Source organism: Lithohypha guttulata (assembly GCF_036872675.1).
Source record: "Lithohypha guttulata strain CCFEE 5908 chromosome Unknown scaffold_6, whole genome shotgun sequence".
In the NCBI taxonomy this organism is placed as follows: Eukaryota; Fungi; Ascomycota; class Eurotiomycetes; order Chaetothyriales; family Trichomeriaceae; genus Lithohypha; species Lithohypha guttulata.
This window is the reverse complement of record NW_027042755.1, coordinates 419,431-439,288: the sequence shown is the minus strand read 5'-3', so window position 1 is coordinate 439,288 and position 19,858 is coordinate 419,431. Positions and strand designations below refer to the sequence as shown.

Below are 19,858 nucleotides of genomic sequence, written 5' to 3'. Positions count from 1 at the left end.
CTCTGAGGCTGGTATGCAACAAATCATCTCTTTGGCTTCGATTCTAGTTGAAGATTGTTAGACGGATACCTTTTGCCAATAGTCCGGACGATAAGGCAGAGTGCAAGGCATACAAGTACTGTACTGTACGCAAACGCCACGAAAGCCACAGGCGGGATTCTGGAAATGACTACGATACCGCGATCGACGCCACATCCATTGCTGACGCGGACGGTGATTACCATAGGCGCTGCGCACGAATGTGCCTTTGTAGAGCCCGATGAATCCATCTCAGCGATGACATGCTACTTGTTGATATCGTCCCCTTGCTAGATCTCACTCTTTTCAGAATAGGAAAAAGTCATCTGCAAGCAAAAATGGCTACGGACTGTTCTGCCATCGCGAAATAGTTTGCATGAATGGTCCGTAGCCATGTTCCCTGGCCAGTCAATACCAACCCTCGTCATTGCCGCAGTAATCCAGCCCTACATAATCCAATGTCTTTTGACATCTTCCCACCTCTGCTGCTCCACTCCCAATAATCTCCGCATATCCTCCTCTGCCTTCGTCTTAATTGACTCACTAGTGAGCATATACTCAAGTGCATCTCGATCACTCGGACCAATACTCGCCTCTTCCATCGCAAAACACTGCTCCAGGTCTTGTGCAACACTGTCCATGAGCGGCTTTTTCATCTCAACACAGATCCGGACCCGCCAGTATCGAAAACTCTGTCTACTAAGACCTCGTTTCTCAACTTCCTTTCGCTGGCGTTCGATGGCTAGTCCGTGATCGTGGTTTGGTTGGAAAGTTTCGTCTAGTAGAGCGAGAATGTGTAGGACGTATAATGCGTTCACGATGCGAGTTGGGTGGATGGGACTGCTGTAGAGTTGCGGACCGATGATGAGATGTTGTTTGAGGGCGTGGGTTAGAGCCAAGTCGCAAGCTTTACTTTCGGACATGTATAGGAGTTTCAACTCTTGTATCACTCTATTGTAGGGATCTATTGTGGGCGAGAAATTGGGGTGCTTCTCCATGGCATTTGCGATGTCTGTCAGAGTACTGGTTGTTTTCGAGAGTGGTTCAGGAGCCAGGAACGTGTTCGTTGACTTCTTAATGTGCTCGTTAGCTCGAGCACGCCAGTGAGCTTGTAGACTCGCAAATTTGGGATCGGATTCTCGTAGCTGTGTGTCGACTGATATGTCTGAGACACATTTCGCGCAGGTGCAAGTGAAGAAGTAGTTCTTCTGTAGCTCGGATTGACGTTCGGATACATGTCTCTGGAAGTCGATGTAGGAAATGGTCAGCTCTTCTCCTTCCACGATGTTGCGTAATGGCATGATTTCGAGCGCCACTTGAGCTGTTTGCTTTCGTTGCAGCCACCCAGTATTGTTCGTGTAGGTCGGCCGATGGAGATAGACGTTAGCATCGCAACTGTGATTCATGGTCGCAAGGAAAGGATCTAGGAGGAGTCCTATCGGATCGTTGTAAGCTGTTTGTAAAGTGATTGCATTAGTCTTGAGAATGCAAAGGAGAAGTAAGAATGTATTCTCATCTGCAGCTTTCGAATATTCAGCAGCCGCTTTTGCCATTAGCATGAGGTTCATTAGGTCATTGCCCTCTGCCCTCTCGAACTCTTTGTAATGAGATACGAGACGTAGAGTGGCTAGCCAAGTACCTTGAGGGAGCAGGTCGTGCTTGTGCTGTAGCGCTAGACGAACGATAGCTCTTACACTTTCAGGCAAGATCTTGGGATATAACTTGACGAAAATTTTGCACTCATACTTGTGGTATTTCTTCCATGCCTGTCTTTGACATTGTTCACCACAAAAGCGTGCCACCTTGCAATCGGAACATATCTTGAGATCTGCGTCCCGATACTGACCAAAGAAAGACCATGCATCTTCTGGAGTGCGCGAGCCAGCTATGCAATGATAGCAGAATTTCGCCAGCTGTGAACTGCTAATGGTAGAAAGTGGAATGTTAGTCACACCATAAATCCTGTCAGCTGGGGTCAAATTGCGCTTCGCAAAGACACCTTCGCCCCTGCCAGGGACTTCCCGAATGTTGACATATTGCTCGGTACTTTTTGTAGCCATTGCTGGATTAGGGTAAAACGAGGCAGAGTAAACTTGGAGCAAAGGACAACAGAGACAGGCTCAGGCTTGAGGAGGAATGGAGCGACATCGTGATAGTGTCTATAGGAAATCTCGCATTTGTCGTCCGCACAGCCTGCGAGTCATGAAAAAGCAGGTTTGATCCATCGATGACCGACATTTATCTATAACCAGCGCCAATTGTGGTTCAACAGAACGGGGAAGATCGTATAAGCAAAAGCAGGACTTGCGTATCTACAATTCCTTCGCGACATAGAGCTGCCTATCAGCCTGAACAACCCCACGTCCCCAACCGAGACAAAAATTTACCAATCAAGCACGAAAAGCTCGGACGTGTTTTTCATGTCCATCTTACTTTCGAGGCTGTAATATTTTTGTTCGTGCTACCATGTCGACTAACGCAGTATCATCGCTCAAAAGGAAAAGATCAAGTATGCGCCCATTCAGTTGAGGTCTCAATCACTAACTTCAACCACAGGAGCGCAGTCACTACCTGCTCCAGAACTGCCCCGGATGGTTGCTGAACAGCACGTGCCTATCTCGTCCACCGACAAAGACACACAGAGATTAATCGTGGTACTCTCAAACGCGAGCCTGGAAACCTACAAGGCCGCCCATACAGGCAAATCTGGGGGAAAAGATGAAAAGTTCTCATTACTGAACAGTGATGAGCACATTGGAGTCATGCGGAAGATGGGTAGAGACATCAGTGATGCTCGTCCTGATATTACCCATCAATGCCTATTGACCCTCCTCGATTCACCCATCAACAAAGCAGGAAGACTACAAATTTACATTCACACAGCTAAAGGAGTTCTGATCGAGGTTTCGCCAACTGTTCGGATACCACGAACTTTTAAGCGATTTGCTGGTCTTATGGTACAACTGCTTCACAAGTTGTCCATCAGATCTGTTAATTCACAGGAGAAGCTGCTCAAGGTCATAAAGAATCCTATCACAGACCATCTGCCTCCTAACTGCAGGAAAGTAACGCTCAGTTTCGACGCCGAAGTCGTCCGAGTAAGAGACTACATGGAAACACTTGGTCCCAAAGAAAGCATTTGTGTCTTTGTTGGTGCGATGGCCAAAGGCAAAGATGACTTTGCCGACGCATTCAAGGATGAGTCCATCTCAATCAGCAACTACAGTTTAAGCGCCAGTGTCGCATGCAGCAAGTTCTGCCACGCTGCTGAGGATGCTTGGAACGTCATCTAGGTCACAGGCTGTGCTAATCTATACACGCAGCTTTCTTATGTTGTCTCCAACACTCTTCAGCAAGGGCTACGATCATAACATCATGCCTCTTCGCTTGAGCCTTCTCTGGCTTGCCGGGTACTGTCTAGATCTTTTGGACTGTTTTTCAACAAGGCACACAGGATCTGACATGCTCGAGGCATTATCGCTGATCTGGCTCTTCTCGAAGGTCATCGAGACCCGTGTTTCTTCCAGTCGCTGTCGGGACACGGCCAACCAACTTGCCGTCAGGTGTTTGTGCCTGAGCAATACATTCAACAAGCTCTCGTCTACCTAAATCGTATTATGTCAAGCAAAATCGCCAGCTTGGTAATCTCCATGAGTACCTGGACTGACAGTACCAATAATTCAAATGCAGGTTGAGAAAATCCACCAATAGAAATTTGGCACCATGTTGAAAAAGTTTTGATTGGTTGATATGATGTACTGTACTGCAGCTTCAGTTCAGGATCGAACAACCTTTGTTGCACAAAATCTGTAATCTTGCAGCAGAATATTTGAAGTCAAAAGCGACTTGCTTTTACACGCACAATACCTCTTTTCGCGCGAGTTTTCACGTTGCAAAGCCGCCAAACTGTCGGAATATGGTGCAGAAAAAGCTAGGCATTTTGTGAGGCGAAACCATGTGTTTGAGCCCAATCTTCCGTAAGCGAATCGCTCCGAACCGCCCATCTTTGCGCTGATCAGCACCCACCAAACTCCAACATCTACCCGATTCTGACATCGCTTTGTCGTTGCTTCTCCACTGGAATCGCCCTTGTTGGCTTTCCTCAAGATATTTCAACGTGGCAGCTTGCATTTTGTTGCTTTTTGACCTGTCATGACTCCCAGCTTCGTCCTTTTCTGGCCGAGCATTATGCCTCATTGTCCCGTGGTGGAGTCTGGTCTCCTCTACGAGGTTGTGTGCCCTGAGCCTGTGCCTGTCTGCCACAGCACAAGACCACTCAGCCTTTATGACGAAGATTTCGGTTTACTGACGACCTAAAGACATGCTAATATCCTTGCAGGGCTTTAGGTTTCGATGCTGACCTAGGGTCTATTCACGCTAATAACTTCTCAGCCGTTCGCTCTTCATTCAAGGAACTGCTTCCAATCTTCTGTGCCCTTTACAGAACTCGAATTACCTCGAATCGTCAAATCTATTCGCAAACCGACTTGCAGTTTGTCTACATCGTGGCACAGAACCTGAGGTCCGCACTACATCGCTATATTAACATCATTTCAGTTGTTGTTTCGAGGCGTTACGACCAACCGACCTTCAAGTCTACACTAGCACACCAAAGCAGTCCCAGTCTGCAGATTGTGGTGTACCTGCTAGTCCAGATCACCTGCATAGTCCCGGACTTTGTTTCTTCACTACGATGCCATCGTCAATCACGCTTACAGTTAAACATTTGTCCACCTCAACCTCGTTCTTTCTTTCGACCCTTCAACCTCTAGAATATGTATACAGAGGGCGTATCGATAATACTATCGGGTTTGGTCTGAAAGACTCTCCTCCCGACTTCTGGATTTCTCAAGAGACACCAGGAGTGCCAGCAGGTGCGGCTCATGTAGCCTTTCCGGCCACTTCCCAAAGCACAGTAAAAGACTTCTTCATCGCAGCACTCAAGGCTGGCGGCAGGTGTCATGGTGAACCTGCACTCCGAGATCCAGCAACTGGCTACTTTAGTGCAGCCGTGATCGATTTTGACGGTAACAGCATCGAAGCCGTTCATCGACCAGACCTGATCGACGAAGGTTATGGTAGTCGACCAAGTAGCGTATCTAGTGTGTCATCTGTCAAGTCCAAGCCTGTGCCGTCGGCAAAAGCGTCAACAGTGGCATCCCGAGCCTCAACTGCTAAACAAGCGCCGAGCGAGGCTCGGAGCGTGGCGCCTTCGCATGTATTGAAAGCAGTATCAGGGGCACCAACCACAATCCCTGCAGCTGCCAGTTCAGTCTCTAAAACCGCCTCTCACGTTTCCAAGGCGCACACCGCTGCTCCAACTCAAGTCTCTCGTGCTGCGAGCCATTCCTCTCGAGCACCGACGTCTATTGCTCGAGCACCGCCCCAGTCCAGCGGCCAGTACGTTTCTGCCCAGCCTGATCAAGCACAAACAGTGACGCACACGATGCCTACAGGCGAAGTTGTCACTTCTATATTGTCTGAAACTCGAGGCGCGATAAACCTAGCGCAAGAGCTCGTTAACCACGTTCGTCCAGCTCTTGATTCGTCAAACTCGGCACCGAACATTCGTCCGTCCTCCAATCTATCAGATCCAAACAGTCACAAGCCTAGTGACACCATTGTCGGCACACTGCTGGGCGTAGCCGCTGGTGCAGCCCTGCACTATGCATACACTAAAGCCACTGAATCAGGCAAAAAGCCCGAAGCGATATCGACCGCAGCACCAAGACCAAATATTGCGCGGACCTTCACAGAGCCCAGCTTCGCGGATGGCGAGAACAGAATGTATTACTACCACGAGTACGCACGCAGCCCAGCCAATCACCCGTACGCCATCGAAGCTCCACCAAGTGCATATGGCTTCTCGCAACACGAGCCAAGCCGTATAGGCAGCCAGCGATACATCACAATGCAAAACAACGACGAGCGTTTGTCCGACTATACAACCAGCCACCGTCCACGACGGAGATCCAGCCTAAGCAACATCGACGTCAAGAGCTTCGCAAGCCAAAGTCGAGCCAGCCAGGCCGCCAAAAGCAGCACCCGCATGCTCGGCGCACCACCAAATTCCTACCGTGCACCAACCGCAATCACCATGGCCGAAACCGACAACCACAGCCGAGCATCTGGCCGATCACGCTCAAGAAGTCGAATCAGCTCCATCCTCCGCTCCAACTCCGTTTCAGGCGAGAGTAAAGCCTCACGCAGAAGCAGTAGCAGCAGACACGCTAGCGACGAAGACCTAAGAAGTCGAGCGAAATCCCACATCAGCAGAAGATCAAGCATTGTATCCAAAACTCCAAGTACCACCTCCCAAAGCGAAGCCACAACCGTGAAACCCATCAAACCTACACCCTCCACCACCGCTCCATCTCACGTCTCAAAAGCTCCAACAACAGCACCATCCCGTGCACCAAGCAAAACCAGCACCGTCATCAAACCCGAAAACACCCCTCTCCCACCCTCTCGTGCCGGAACCACAATCAGCGCCTCACCATCCGACTATCAGTCCACACATTCCAAAGCGAACAAAACGGTAATTGGTCGGATGATCGAGAAGGATAGACAGAGCGCTTTGACGAAGAGTGTGGTAGGGAAACTTGAGGATAGTAGGAAGTTGAATGTGCCGAGGGATGAGGTTGAGCCGAGTGATAGTGTTAGTCAGATTAGTAGCGTGAGGAGTTCGAGGAGGTCGAGTCGACGGTGAGCATTTAATGAGATGGTGATTGGGTTATGGCAAGCGATGAGGCATATGGGTGGCATTGGAGGTGTATGGGTGAACTTTTGAGTGTCTTCTGGCAGCATTGAGCACGATCAACGGACGGTGGCATGGTTGGTGTCGGGTTGGCGATGGAAAAAATGGGCAAAAGCAGACGCGTTCTGAGATTATATATGCTTTACATCTTGTGGACGCAGTTTCACACCTCGTACAGGGTCTTTGGGATCTGACTCGTCTTCGAGACTTAGCTGGAAAGACTTTTTTATGCATTGAAGAGTGTTTCCTTTTCTCTATGACTTCGATTCAGAACTAGATTCGAAGGCCGCTTGTGTATGAATGCCGTGGGTATCGCTCTCGCTACGCTAATCTTTCAGCTAATCTCTTGCCTCTCTATATTCTTTGAAAAGGTCGGCTGTGCTGCGTCACCTCAAGAGACGCAGCAGTTGTTCCAGGTATCCTATACCTTTGTTTTGTCCAAGAGATCAGCCAGATCGTCCACATCCTTATCTTTCTTTTGACCCACGTCTGCATTTTCGGCCTTTTCATCAGCTTTTAAGGTCTCTACTCCCACAGCTCGCTTGTGTACTTGTTCGGCGTTCTTCTCTTCTTCCTCTTCATCTTCGTCGGCAAGATCTTCTTCATCTTCTTCCTCGTCATCTTCTGCTTCACCTTCCAGTTCGTCTAATTCGCCGATACCCCAGTGATCTTCTGGGTCATTGTCTGTGCCCTTCTCGTCCTTTCGCTCTTCCAGCAGAGCAGAGAGCTTCTCAATAGATGCGTCGTCCTCTTCGAACTTGTTGCCATTGATCTCAACTCTTCGTAAGCTAGGTAGACCATCTTGTGCGGCGGTGAGCAGTGAAGCAACGCCAGCAGGAGTGATATCGTTGAAGTCGAGTCTAAGTACTTCGACGTTCTTGTTTTGACCTTTGGCAAGAACTTCAAAGACCTTGATCGAGCCACGTCCACCCAGCAGATCGTCACCAACACCAAGCTCTTTCAATTGTGGCCATTTCTGAATTGCAGAAGCCAGAGCGGTTGCACCTCTGAATGTGAAGGTGTTGTCCTGCAGGTCAAAGACTTCCAAGCTCTTGCACTTCGATAGACCGTTCTTAATCAGCTCGACGATGCCTTCTGGCCGTATACCATTCTGCGTCATCTTCACACTCTTCATCTTATTGTGAGCAGAGTATGCTTGTGCCCAGGCTTCCATGCTGCCATTCTCGAGTCTGTTTCGACCACACACAATACTCTCTAGGTCTGGAACCTCTTTGCCTGAGCGCCGAACTTCTTCCTTTCGCTTTGCTAGCTGTGTCAATGCCTCTGCTATACTCGTGCCAGCAATTGGGCCCATGCCATTGTTGTTCAGTATTAGGTGTCGTAGAGGAGTGTGCTTGCTGAGGAAGTCGACGAGGGGGTCCTTTGTCTTGAGTCCGAATGCATTGTCACTCAGGTCGATCGTATGAAGGTTCGGACACTCGAGTAAAGCTGTCAATAGGTAATCGAGGGCAGGCGGAATCTCGTCGACTAATCTTTGGGTAAATATATCGTGTAGGTCTGCGAATTCTAGGGTTGACTTAGACTTGAGCACAGGAGCCAGTGCTTCGCAAGCTCCTACACCCAGGGTATTGCCACTGAGATCTATACTTGTTATCTTGTCGTTGTCGCTAAGTGGTTGAATGTGTTTCTGAATATCCTCCTTTGTATCCAGTTTCAGGCCTTTGCCTGCCAGCGAGAAGCTGCTCATATTGTACAGAGGGAGAAGATGTAAAGTAGGGAGCGGGAGCAACCTTATACGTTTGTGGATCAGTTGTGTTTGTGATACACTGGCGAGGTTGTTCTTGCACAAAGACTGTGGAGGAAATTGTTTTCCACGCGAACTAATAAAGCGCAGGCCCCGCATCAACATGGCAACGCGACAAAACCCCAGCACTCCTTGGCAGGGTCGATTATTCAGGCATGACCTCACAGTGCCTAGGCACCAGTTTCCAGGCATCTCAGGCACGAGCGCATTCTTGTTCCAAGCCCCAGCCGGCTGTGACCTTACTGTACCAGTACAACTGAATGGTGTCACTATCAACTGCGTGACAATTACTTCCAATACGGTTATTGTTGACATCCAGGCCCTGCCGATCAGTGGTCGGAATCGAGGCAAGAGGCACAGAGGTGTTGAAAAGTACTACATACTGTATGACGGGTGCCCTGGACACCTTGTGAGGTGACTTATAACTGCATAGTCAGGAAAGAGGTACAGTGAAATACGTGCCCTCAATATGACAGTGTCACAGTAATGGCTGAAATGGATGTGGCTTGAGGCCATCACACAGGTAGGACACGTCGAAGCTCACATAAAACCCTATAGATTCCGGTCTTTTTCATCCCAATTTTCCTAACCACACAGTTCAAATCGACCTTTTAATCCCAACCTCAAGTTAATTTAATTAATCCCCCACACAAGCTATTTTCAAGCACATGTCTCCTCAGCCTAAGTTACACCCAACCACGGCTACCATCCTCTCAACTTGCCCCATGGACTCTCAAAAGACCACAACAACCTCCTCCTGTCTCAGCCAGGCTCAATTTACACCCCGACCAGGGGCTCATCCCATTCAAGGCCAGCAGCTTCACCTCCTACCCGACGGCAGCTCCATCATCTATCGAGAGTGTATCAAAGCCTTCAATGATCGCTCCGCGCATCTCATACGGAAGTAAGAGCCTCAAAGCCGAGATTGTCCTTCAGCGCTGATGATCTATCTCAGTAATTCTGAGGACAGTGGTATCCTGCCTGATGGGACTTTTGTTGCCATGCGGCGTTGTGCTTTCATCAGCAACAATGGCCACCCGTTTCATCTTGTTCATAATTAGCTCGGAAAGAGGGATAGCAAGTTAGGTATTTTGGTATACGGCGTTGTGCGAGCTCGAACACTGTTGATAGATACCCAGGGCGGCCAGTGGGAGCCAGATGAGCCATATTTCCAGAATTTTACTTGGACACGTTGTAACGAGACATGCAGCTTCTATATGCCTATCTGTCAGTAATGTCAATTTGGGCTAGGTGTCTGATTCGAAGGATAGAGTGGTAGCAAGTACACAGACAAGCATAGCTTCAGCACACCAGTAATCATTTCATTGGAACTTCGCATCCAGGTATATTGCGTACGACAGGTATATTCTACATGGACATAATATGCTAAATACATTACAGGCATTGATATTATACAGATTCTATTTGAGCTGGGATGTCGCTGTCAGGTTTGGAAATAAAAGAAACATTCTGTTGACTGACTCATGGCCTATGTTGGGTCATGATGATACCATGATTTCCCCTCGAGTGACTTGCCTTTGACGGACGACTTTATGCTAGGTTCTCCGGTCCAGGGCGTCTGCTTCCACGAAGCCAGTTCAATGGTCCGAGCTTGTCTGCCGCGTGTTGTGTCGTGCTCGCGATTCGCATCCTCTTTGTGTGACGGAAGCTCGGAAAGTTCTACCCTGCCGTGTAAGGGCGTCAGACTCAACGGCGACTCCAGCTCAAACTGAAGAGCTTGGCCTGTATGAACTGGCCTGCGCCGACGTAACAGGAGGCAGCCAATAATGGTAGCAATTGCGGTAAGTATTGCAACAATGGTCACACCAATGATAGCATTCCGGGCTGTGATTGAAAGCTTGGGTGAAGATGGAGTCGTGGTAAGAACACTTGAGACAGCGGTTGTGCTTCCATCTCTCGTAGTGTCTGCCGTACTGTGTAATGTTGATGATGGTATAACGGTAATCGACACTGTTTGCGTGACTGTAATGGTTGACGAGCTGTTTCTTCTTTTTAGATGCATATCTGATTTTTGTCTGGCTACGCGGCCAGTAGTATCCGGAGTTGTAACAGTTGCATCGTCTCGAGGCTTGTGAGGTTTAGGCATGCGAGTCGTGCTTGCCTTTTCAGCGCTCGAAAGATGATCCGGTATCGTTGCTATTGTAGTGCGTGTCCTTTCCGATGGTATAAATCCTGCCTGACAATGCCGGATGTGTAATGTTGTACTTGTATTGTCATTGCAAACCAGCCCTAGTTTCGAAGTTAAATTCCTCGGTGGTAGGTGCCGACAAGATGATAAGGATGAGTAGGAGTATGTCTGACTGCTGCGCACTTCTTGTGCCAGTATTGGACCCGTGAGCATGCAGAAGGTCAGAAGTTGCAGGGCCAACCTCATTGTGGTCGAATTGTGTTCCAGCAAAGAGTAAAGAAGCTTCATCATGTGTCTGGCTCGTCAGATCCTGGACAATGGCAGAGCTAGTATGCTCCTGTTCGTAACGATTAGATGCTCGGTCTCTTGTGGTTGACATCTCTTCAAATGGAACGATGAGGAGTTGGCTCAGGTGTCTGCTACTTACTGCTGGCGAATCTCAGGAGTTGACAATATGCCCAACCTATGGCCCAGTCATCCTGATTTGATCTTATAGCAACACTATGGTTCGGCCCCAATTGCGCATCAAGAGGTTCAGACAAAATGGTATTAGAGTTGCAGGTTCTTCATTCTCTGACCTATGTCACTTTGACAACGATATCCAACACCGGTTGTCCTTTCGTTAGCCTAGCGGTCCACATCCTCGCGTTTCAAACAACGATTAGTTACTCCTCTGCCACGAGGCATAGCGCAATTTACTGCTGATCACAAAATGCGCTAGAATGATCGAAATCACTGACTTAAGCAAGCTTCTGCAAGCCACCGCAGCCAAGATTGTTAGCTAACTGGGGGCATAAATTTCGTGTTTCAGCTTCCTACATAAGTGTCGAAGGCCAAGAGCGTAACAACAGTCTGAGGGGAGCGCCGAAAGCGTGCGGTAAGCCTTAATAGAGCTGGTATGTCGTTGGTGATAAGAGATTGGTTTTCATCAGACACGAAAGATGGTGAAAAAGGTCGGCTCAATGATCAAATCAAGGAGACCGCCAAGAGAGAAGCGGGTCCGGGCGCTTGAGCCGGGGAGCAACTCCTGAATACGAAAACCACGTGGCAGATGTTCCCCAGGACTTTGGTAAACTATGATGACATGGTTAGGGTCGTTTCTGATATGTCATTGGCCTGCCTGATAAGCATTGGAGTTCGCTTTACGAGGAACGATATTGAGATGGAGCATCTGTGCCCTACGACAGGGACCTCATGCTCGAACGGCAAGTCCAATTTGCAACTGCACATGCAGATAAACGTGGTTGGAGAAGACTCCACGACGAACAAGGATTGGTATCTGTAAGCTGAGATTGAGGAGCGCGGCGGCAGTCCAGATAGTGTATAGTAAAGTTCGGTCACCACGCTCTTTCAGTGGTATTTCTGACGGACAATGCCTTTAGCGCGGATTCCAGATCTGTATCCTCGCGTTCACTTGATCAGGAAGTCTCTTGCATTAGTAGATGATGTTGCCAGAACATGGTGGAGAGGAGGAATGGCAGGTATGCTGATCAGGTCATTCGTGGGTTCGCCTGCCTGCCGCACTTGTACTGCAGGATGTACGCAGCAGGTGGCTTGTCACAGGATGAGGGTCGTCCTTCATGGCAGACGATACTCAATGGGATGGTGGAGACTGACTGCATTGGCTTTACATCGTTTGGAACAGGCGCGGCTTAGAAGGATCCTCTGGCCATCCGTTTATACAGCACTCTGTTCCACGAATCAAAGCGACTCGATTGCACTGAAAGTGCAAGTCATGGTTGTTTTTAGCTCCTGCAGAACTACTAGCCTTCCATGCATCTGCCACGTGCACTCTGCCTCGTCGTTGACGGAGCTCGTCGCCCTCTTGAGTCAAGATCGTCCCGCTCCATGCGTCTAACGATGTAGGTGCACAGAGTTTGAATTCATGAGCAGATATCGTAGTTCTATTCGATTGTAGGATCTTGGCCGCGGAAGATTGTCAGATTCTTTTTGCAAGGAAGCTTCCTTGTACTTTACAAGGAGGTGCAGGAATAGATTGCCGTGATCATACTGCAGCTGTTGCCATCTGCGGATGCAGGAACTATTGCTGCAAAGCCTTCAAGGCATTTTCATAGACTTTCTTGACCTCTTCTTGGCCTTTTCGGGCGATCTCTTCCATTCCTTTGTGAGCCTTGGCCAACTCATCTCTGATGACCAGCTTGTTTAGCTCCATTTTCCGATGCCTCTTCTGTGCATCTCCTCTTGCATTTCTGACTTCCAAACTGGCCTTGTCGAAGCACTTCTTTGCTTCTGCAGCAGCTTGAGCTCGAGTCTCCGAGGTAGCAGGTGGTACAGGCACAAGAATGAGCAGGGAGTTGTTCTTGTCAACCTCGGGAGTCAGAGAATGATCGGAGGCCATGATTGCGGAGGTGAGTGGCTTCACATGGCCTTCCTCTGCAGCAAAGACTTGTAGCATACGACCACCTTTTGGCACTACTGATGCAATGTCTCCAAGCTTGGTTCGTTCATGGTGTGGATGCTCTCCCTTTCCTTTAGGTTTTGATTGATCAGGATGTTTCAAATTGAGTTCGACGGGGAGAGCCTCTATCATGTCTGGTGTGACGCGGCCAGCATCTCTTGTTTTGGTCAAAGCATCTTTCAGTCTAGCTATCGCGGATGCAATACCCGCCTCAAGTTGACTGAAATCATATGGGTCGATATCAGCATCCCTCTCCTTTGTAGCCTGGTTATCGGGTACATGCTCTTCTACATCAGGTGGACCAACATCCGGCGATTTTTTGGAGGACTTTTTGTTCGCTGAAGACTTCTTTAGATAACTAGGAGATGTCGAGAAGGCCAATGACTGTGGTCTGAGGATTGATTGCAGATTTAGCTGCAGTTGATATGAGCGGGCAGAGACGAGCTGTCTATGCGGATGTGGATGGCATACTGTACGGCATAAGCTTGCAGTCGCGTTACAAACACGTTTGGATGCCATTTTGCGAAACGTGAATATGTCAAACAGGAACATGTTGCACGCCAGTCGAGTTTGCGGCTGCGGCACGTAGACGGAAAAAAGCCGTTCTGCTGGAAGGTAGATTGGAGCTCCAACTGCATACGCGTTCTCCTCGCGTGAGCACGAGCGACTTTCTAGTGACCAGCATGGTCTATCACTTGGCTTCGTAGTCATGGCAAGGACTTTCACAATACTCAGACGCGACCTTCTCGAGACAGTTGTTCTTCGGTACCACTCTGCACCGTCTACGAACTGGTCCGTCCAGAAGATTACGGTGAATGAAGCCACTGAAATGTCTCATATATGCATAGAATGCAGCTCTTCTCAACTAAGCAGAAGACTCCCAGGCATTCATGGTTCGGCGGTAGCGATGAAATTACTTTGAGCATAAGAACGTATGCTCATTCAACACGCATCAAAATCGTTCTATTTTACTCACTTCCGGATTGTTCTTTCGTGTTAAGTAAGCTGACTTATTTACAAAGGCAGGACTTCCAGGCAGTTTAGGCAAGTGGATTCAAGGCCAATCATGCTCGGAACACAGAAACTTTGGTGCCGTCTGGCGTGGTGGGGAGAATTGTTCGTACCTGCATATTTTTGGAGAAATTTGGACGACTCAGCAGTCAACAATTATACTGACCGTCTCGACTCTGTGTTCAACAACTATTGTGTTCCTCAAGTCACTGAACTGAAACGCAGAAACTAAAACAAACATGACAGCCAACGGGGTCAAGTCGGCGAAAGGTCTACCCACAGTTTACATCGTATCTGTTGCCAGAACGCCAGTGGGCTGCTTCCTAGGTGGTCTTGCATCGTTGACTGCACCGCAGCTTGGTTCACATGCTATCAAGGCTGCAGTAGAACGAGCTGGTATTCAGCCTCAGGATGTTGAGGAAGTCTTCTTTGGAAATGTCCTGTCCGCAAAGTGAGGCCACTACACTCGTTGTGCCTGGTAAGAACTAACATCATTGGCAGCATTGGTCAAAACCCTGCCAGACAGTGTGCGCTCGGCGCTGGCCTCGGAGACTCGACGGTATGCACGACCATCAACAAAGTGTGTGCCTCTAGTGTCAAGGCTATCGTTTTGGGAGCCCAGACCATTATGACCGGCAATGCAGACATTGTCGTGGCTGGCGGCGCTGAATCTATGTCGAATTGCCCTCACTACCTCCCAAACATGCGAACGGGTGCCAAATTCGGCAACCAGACTCTGGTCGACGGCATGCTAAAAGACGGTCTCACAGACGCCTACGGAAAGCAAGAGCACATGGGTCTCCAGGGTGAGGAGTGCGCAAGAGATCACGACTTCAACCGAGAACAGCAAGACGATTATGCCATACAATCATACCAAAGAGCCAAGGCGGCCAACGAGAAGGGTGTCTTTGATTGGGAGATTGTCCCGGTCGAAATACCAGGCGCCAGAGGCAAGCCAGGCACAACGATCAGCAAAGACGAAGAGCCAAAGAATCTCAACATCGAGAAACTGAAGGCAAGTCGTCCAGCATTCATTCCAAACGGTGGCACTGTAACCGCACCAAATGCCTCACCACTCAGTGATGGTGGTGCCGCTCTTGTGCTCATGTCCGAAGAGAAGGTCAAGGAGCTTGGTCTCAAGCCTATTGCTAAAATCCTCGGCTGGGGCGACGCAGCTCAACAGCCAAGTAAATTTACTACTGCTCCAGCTCTAGCGATTCCAAAAGCACTCAAGCACGCCGGCATCGAGCAGAGTCAAGTCGATGCGTTCGAGATTAACGAAGCATTCTCCGTTGTCGCGCTGGCCAACATGAAGCTGTTGGGCCTTACGTCTGACAATGTCAACGTTCATGGTGGTGCCGTGGCACTAGGCCATCCTCTAGGTGCTTCAGGAGCACGAATAGTAAGCACTTTGCTTGGCGTGTTGAGGGAAAAGAAGGGCAAGATCGGTTGTGTTGGTATCTGCAATGGTGGTGGGGGTGCAAGTGCACTTGTAGTCGAGTCTCTGATGTGAAGTGCAGTATAGCATAAAAGGTTACTGTGCTCTTCACAATTGGTAGAACAATATGCTCCACGAATCCTACCACTTCTTGGATGAGTGAGATAACCCAAACCCCCTGCCTTCCTGTGCTCAAAGATCATGGTGACTCTAATCTCGTGCCAATCCCTACATCTATGTACGCGAATAAAGGCACACCTCCCATCTGTTCGAGCAAACCCGCCTCACTACTGTATCTCGTTACCAGACATCATCATATCTGCTTCAAAAAGCCAATCTCAACAAGCTTATCGGTATCAATATTGAGATTCGCCATCTTATTCCTCGAATTCTCCCGCATCCACAGGAATATCTCAAGCAAAGCCCTCTTGGCCACATTCGTGCCCTGCTTGATCTTCATCTGCTCCTTACCGACCACATACAGTACTTTGTGGTTGTGAGCGCGATCTAGTATTGCCAGCTCATCGACTATTCTCTCGTCGCGGATTTTGTGGTGTAAATCATTGTTGTTGTCTTGTAGTGTTGACATTGGCGATTTCTCGTCGGCGCCGTTAATGGGTCGTGCGATGGATGGTCGTCGCTCGTGCTGCTGTTTGAGGAGGTACTGCTTCAGTTGCTCGTGACAGTTCGCGGCTAGATCGGGAGTGACGACTTCGTCATTGTAGCCGTATCGCACGACTAATCGGTAGCAATGGGGGATTGATAGGCGAGATATCGTGTATCGGTCTTCGAAGGCAACTGAGGGTGACTCCAGCGCACGAAGGTGGAAGAAAACCATGATCTCAGGTAGTGCCGTCAATTTCGTGGCGAAGTTGCTGAAGACGATTGGACTTGTCTCTCCGGCCTTGTCGAAGAACATGCCGAAGCCTCGGATTGTGCTTACTGGTATTGCACCGAACTTGTGAGTCAGAGTGAGCTCTCGGTCTGCATTTTGCTTCACGAAGTGCGAGGTTGGTAGTCGATCTTCTGCTTCTGCGGACCATTGTAGCTCCTTGCCATATCTCCAGACTAGGAAGACGGCTGTTATGCAGAAGGATATGAGGAGTGTTAACCAAGCACCTTCAGGCACTTTTGTCAGTACACTTGAGAGGAACGTGCCATCCATGCACGCGATGACTAGCCACGGTAGAGCAACGAGCCATGGGCTGAACCTCCAGACGTTGATAGCGACCAAGGTGACCATACATGTATCGAAGAAGGTTACGAACATGACACACACGCCGTAAGCGTTACCAAGGCGAGTTGTGTTGTTGTATACTGACGCCACCAGAACCGTCCCGAGCATGAGGAGCCAATTCGCTAGAGGGATATACAATTGACCGTGGAATATTTTCGATGTATGAACGACCTTTAGTTGTGGGAAGTAAGATAGCTTCATGACCTGCGCAAGCAACTGAAAAGTTGCAGTTATGATTGCCTGTGAAGCAACGATGGCGGCAAGAATAGCGACTACCAGCGACGGATAGATCGTTCCCGGTGGTGCGGCTTTGAAGAATGGATTGTCGTAAGCTTCAGGATGCACACTGATGTATGCAGCTTGGCCTGCGTGGAACTTAGTGTGAGAAGAGATAGATAGCAGGGGTCGTTGATGTACTCACCAATGTATGCTAGGAACAGGCAGGGCAAACAGTAACAGAGCCAGCTGATACGAACAGCCTGTGCAGTGAAGGCACCTAAATCGGCAAACAACGCTTCAACCCCGGTGAAGGCCAGCAACACACCACCAAGCTGTCTCCATCCTCGTTCTTTATGGTGGATCAGAAATTCAAAGGCGTAGCCCGGGTTGAAAGCCCTGAACACACTAGTGTCATAATTCACTAAATTATAGATGCCGTAGACCGAGTTCATTGCAAGCCAGACTAGAACGATCGGTGCAAAGAGGTAAGTGATCTTTGTGATGCCAAGAGGCTGTACTAAGAACAGGAGGATGAGAATGGCGTCAGTGACACCAATGATGGTTCCTTTCGAAAGCGTAGGGTCCACGACTTTGATCCCTTGCACAGCACCAAGCACGGATTGAGCTGGTGTGAGAACACCATCGGCAATGACCATGGATACCGCGAGCACTCCCATGACTTGGAGTGTGCCACGCAGGAATCTGCTAGTTTCCAGACCTCTGCGCATCTTGCGCCCAGCACTCTCAAGGTCACTTGAAGCCCACCGCCTCATTCGGACAAGTGAGGCTTCCCTAGGATCGCGATTCGTGATGTTCATGTATCGGCTCAGGAGGGCATATGTGCTGAAAGTACCTCCTTCACCATCGTTGTCAGCGAACAGGATGATGAGAACGTATTTGACTGTAACCATCATAATTAAAGACCACAAGATGAGGGAAAGAACACCTAGAAGGTCTGATTTGCTAGGAGGCTCGGTGAATGTGGAAGAGTAGACATAGAGTGGACTCGTGCCAATATCTCCATATATCACACCTACTGACTGATAAGCAAGCCATAGCAACGTCTTGCCACGGAAGACTTGAGCTGTTCTCAGATCGCCATCTTTACTCAATCCGGAATCCTCATCAGTCGAGAGAAAGCTTGAAGTCCTTCTCAATGAATGATCTCGGGCTCGGGCCCGAGATCTGATGTTGTAGATACCATCATCTTGGCTTCTTCTTGCCGCGAGTTTGATCTGGTCGACGTCGTCTTCGTCGTCAATGGCAGTGGTATGAGCGTGTTTCGAATGTATTCCTTCTGCGATCTTAATTGTGGCCATGACAAACAGTTGATTGAGCTATCTGATAGACAATCGGACATACGCAGAGGAAAAGGAATATACAACAAGAATTTTGAAAGCACACAGCTGCGTCTAGAGCCGTGATAATGGTGTTTATGTCTGGAAATCTGATAGCATGTGGCCCGTGACGCAGGTTGGTCATGGTCGAGGCTTCCGAAGTTCAGCAGTCTGCACAACATAGGTCAGGAGTATCCATGCCATAAATCCCTCAAACACATTGGCATCAACCATGTGTTGGGTGATAGACTATACTGGATTGAGCTTGGATGGCCTCGATTTCGAGTCAGCTCAAGTTTGAACCCAATCTATGTCATTTGCGAAGAATGGCTTGCCGAAGGGACTGGCTGTCACAAACATGGTGGTTATTTGGCTGCCACGGTTGTTCTTGCTCACAGTTGCGTGTACTTTCCTCAGGAGTGTTCCTCCTGCAGTTATGATGGCTAGTGGGAACAGCCACTCAGATTGCATGTTAGTCAAGCATCACGAGTACTGCAGGGCGTGCTTGAAGGTACGCACTGGTGTAGAAGTAAGTCTTGCAGAGGCTGTGCAACACCACGCTTCTGCAAATTAAGCTTGTTCAGCAACTGACAAAGAGGATGGGCGACTGTAGGCTACTGTTCTCGGGTGGTAAGCCATCCGCCTTACCGCTGCATTGTCCACATCCTGCCACGAGATATCTCGAGCTTTTGAAGACCAACTAGAACGTGTGATTGTGAGAGATAAGAGCGTGTTCAGGTCCACGTGCTAGAGTTTTGGAGAACGTGTGGTTTTGCTTGACGCACTGTAGTAAGAGAGTACCGCAGTGTTCGGATTGGGTAGCTGCTGGTCGTGGTTGCGTGTCCTGTCAAATTGTCATCGCGGCTCCTTCCAAAGTCTGGAGAGACGCAATATTCCCAACACGGCCTGTCTTTCTCCCAGCGGACGAATGGCACTGTGATTGCAATATAAAGAAGTTTTCAGCGTGACCGGCTTCTGGACTCGACTACAAAGAAGTAAGTGTGTTGGCCATGACCCAATCGGCTACGGGAGGACGAGTGCAATGAACTACTTCTTTGGGTCTTGCCAAGAGGAAATCACTAGCGACTAGCATCACAAGCAATAAACTTAATTGCAGTGCTTAATCTGAGTTGCACTTGTGCAGATTTAACATATCCAGCAATTCGGTCTAAAAACATTCCAATCATTTAAGTATCTATATGATGTAGATCCACCCTCTTCGTCAAGAGCCATTCAGTTGTGTAGACTCGCACATCAGCGTTTCGTACCCTCGCTCAGTGTATGAAACCTATCGTCACAAGCTCGCCATCGCTATCTGCATCAGCTGGGCCACGAGCGGTAGACTCATACTGGTCAGCATGTTGTTGATCATTGTTGCCAGTGGTACCTACACCTGCACCAGGATCATCAGCATCAGGAGGTCATCGGTGTGTGGGATCTTTAGAGCTAGAAGTAGGGACACCCTTCATGATTGCTCGACATTGAGGACATGTAGACTTCTCCTCCAG

At 49.0% G+C, this 19,858-nt stretch overlaps 7 protein-coding genes across 7 annotated transcripts; 3 read left to right on the top strand and 4 right to left on the bottom strand.

Annotated features, from left to right (window-relative positions):
- Positions 1-464: 464 nt before the first annotated feature.
- On the bottom strand, positions 465-2,078 carry LTR64_007587 (uncharacterized protein; the record flags this gene model as incomplete). The annotated part of the gene is made up of 2 exons (XM_064901905.1): positions 465-1,903; positions 1,973-2,078. 2 exons carry the CDS (start codon positions 2,076-2,078, stop codon positions 465-467), a joined length of 1,545 nt encoding a protein of 514 aa, XP_064751584.1.
- A 406-nt stretch (positions 2,079-2,484) lies between these two features.
- Positions 2,485-3,311, top strand: NEP1 (18S rRNA pseudouridine methyltransferase; the record flags this gene model as incomplete). The annotated part of the gene is made up of 2 exons (XM_064901904.1): positions 2,485-2,527; positions 2,575-3,311. 2 exons carry the CDS (start codon positions 2,485-2,487, stop codon positions 3,309-3,311), a joined length of 780 nt encoding a protein of 259 aa, XP_064751583.1.
- A 1,400-nt stretch (positions 3,312-4,711) lies between these two features.
- Positions 4,712-6,727, top strand: LTR64_007585 (uncharacterized protein; the record flags this gene model as incomplete). Its single annotated transcript, XM_064901903.1, has 1 exon — positions 4,712-6,727. The coding sequence occupies one exon, from the start codon at positions 4,712-4,714 to the stop codon at positions 6,725-6,727; it is 2,016 nt and encodes a 671-aa protein (XP_064751582.1).
- A 469-nt stretch (positions 6,728-7,196) lies between these two features.
- Positions 7,197-8,483, bottom strand: rna1 (Ran GAP Rna1; the record flags this gene model as incomplete). The annotated part of the gene is made up of 1 exon (XM_064901902.1): positions 7,197-8,483. One exon carries the CDS (start codon positions 8,481-8,483, stop codon positions 7,197-7,199), a length of 1,287 nt encoding a protein of 428 aa, XP_064751581.1.
- A 4,247-nt stretch (positions 8,484-12,730) lies between these two features.
- LTR64_007583 (uncharacterized protein) lies at positions 12,731-13,627 on the bottom strand (the record flags this gene model as incomplete). The annotated part of the gene is made up of 1 exon (XM_064901901.1): positions 12,731-13,627. The coding sequence occupies one exon, from the start codon at positions 13,625-13,627 to the stop codon at positions 12,731-12,733; it is 897 nt and encodes a 298-aa protein (XP_064751580.1).
- Positions 13,628-14,358: 731 nt separating this feature from the next.
- On the top strand, positions 14,359-15,632 carry ERG10 (erg10, acetyl-CoA C-acetyltransferase; the record flags this gene model as incomplete). Its single annotated transcript, XM_064901900.1, has 2 exons — positions 14,359-14,570; positions 14,621-15,632. The coding sequence occupies 2 exons, from the start codon at positions 14,359-14,361 to the stop codon at positions 15,630-15,632; spliced, it is 1,224 nt and encodes a 407-aa protein (XP_064751579.1).
- A 238-nt stretch (positions 15,633-15,870) lies between these two features.
- LTR64_007581 (uncharacterized protein) lies at positions 15,871-18,332 on the bottom strand (the record flags this gene model as incomplete). Its single annotated transcript, XM_064901899.1, has 2 exons — positions 15,871-17,159; positions 17,216-18,332. The coding sequence occupies 2 exons, from the start codon at positions 18,330-18,332 to the stop codon at positions 15,871-15,873; spliced, it is 2,406 nt and encodes an 801-aa protein (XP_064751578.1).
- Between the last annotated feature and the right edge of the window lie 1,526 nt (positions 18,333-19,858).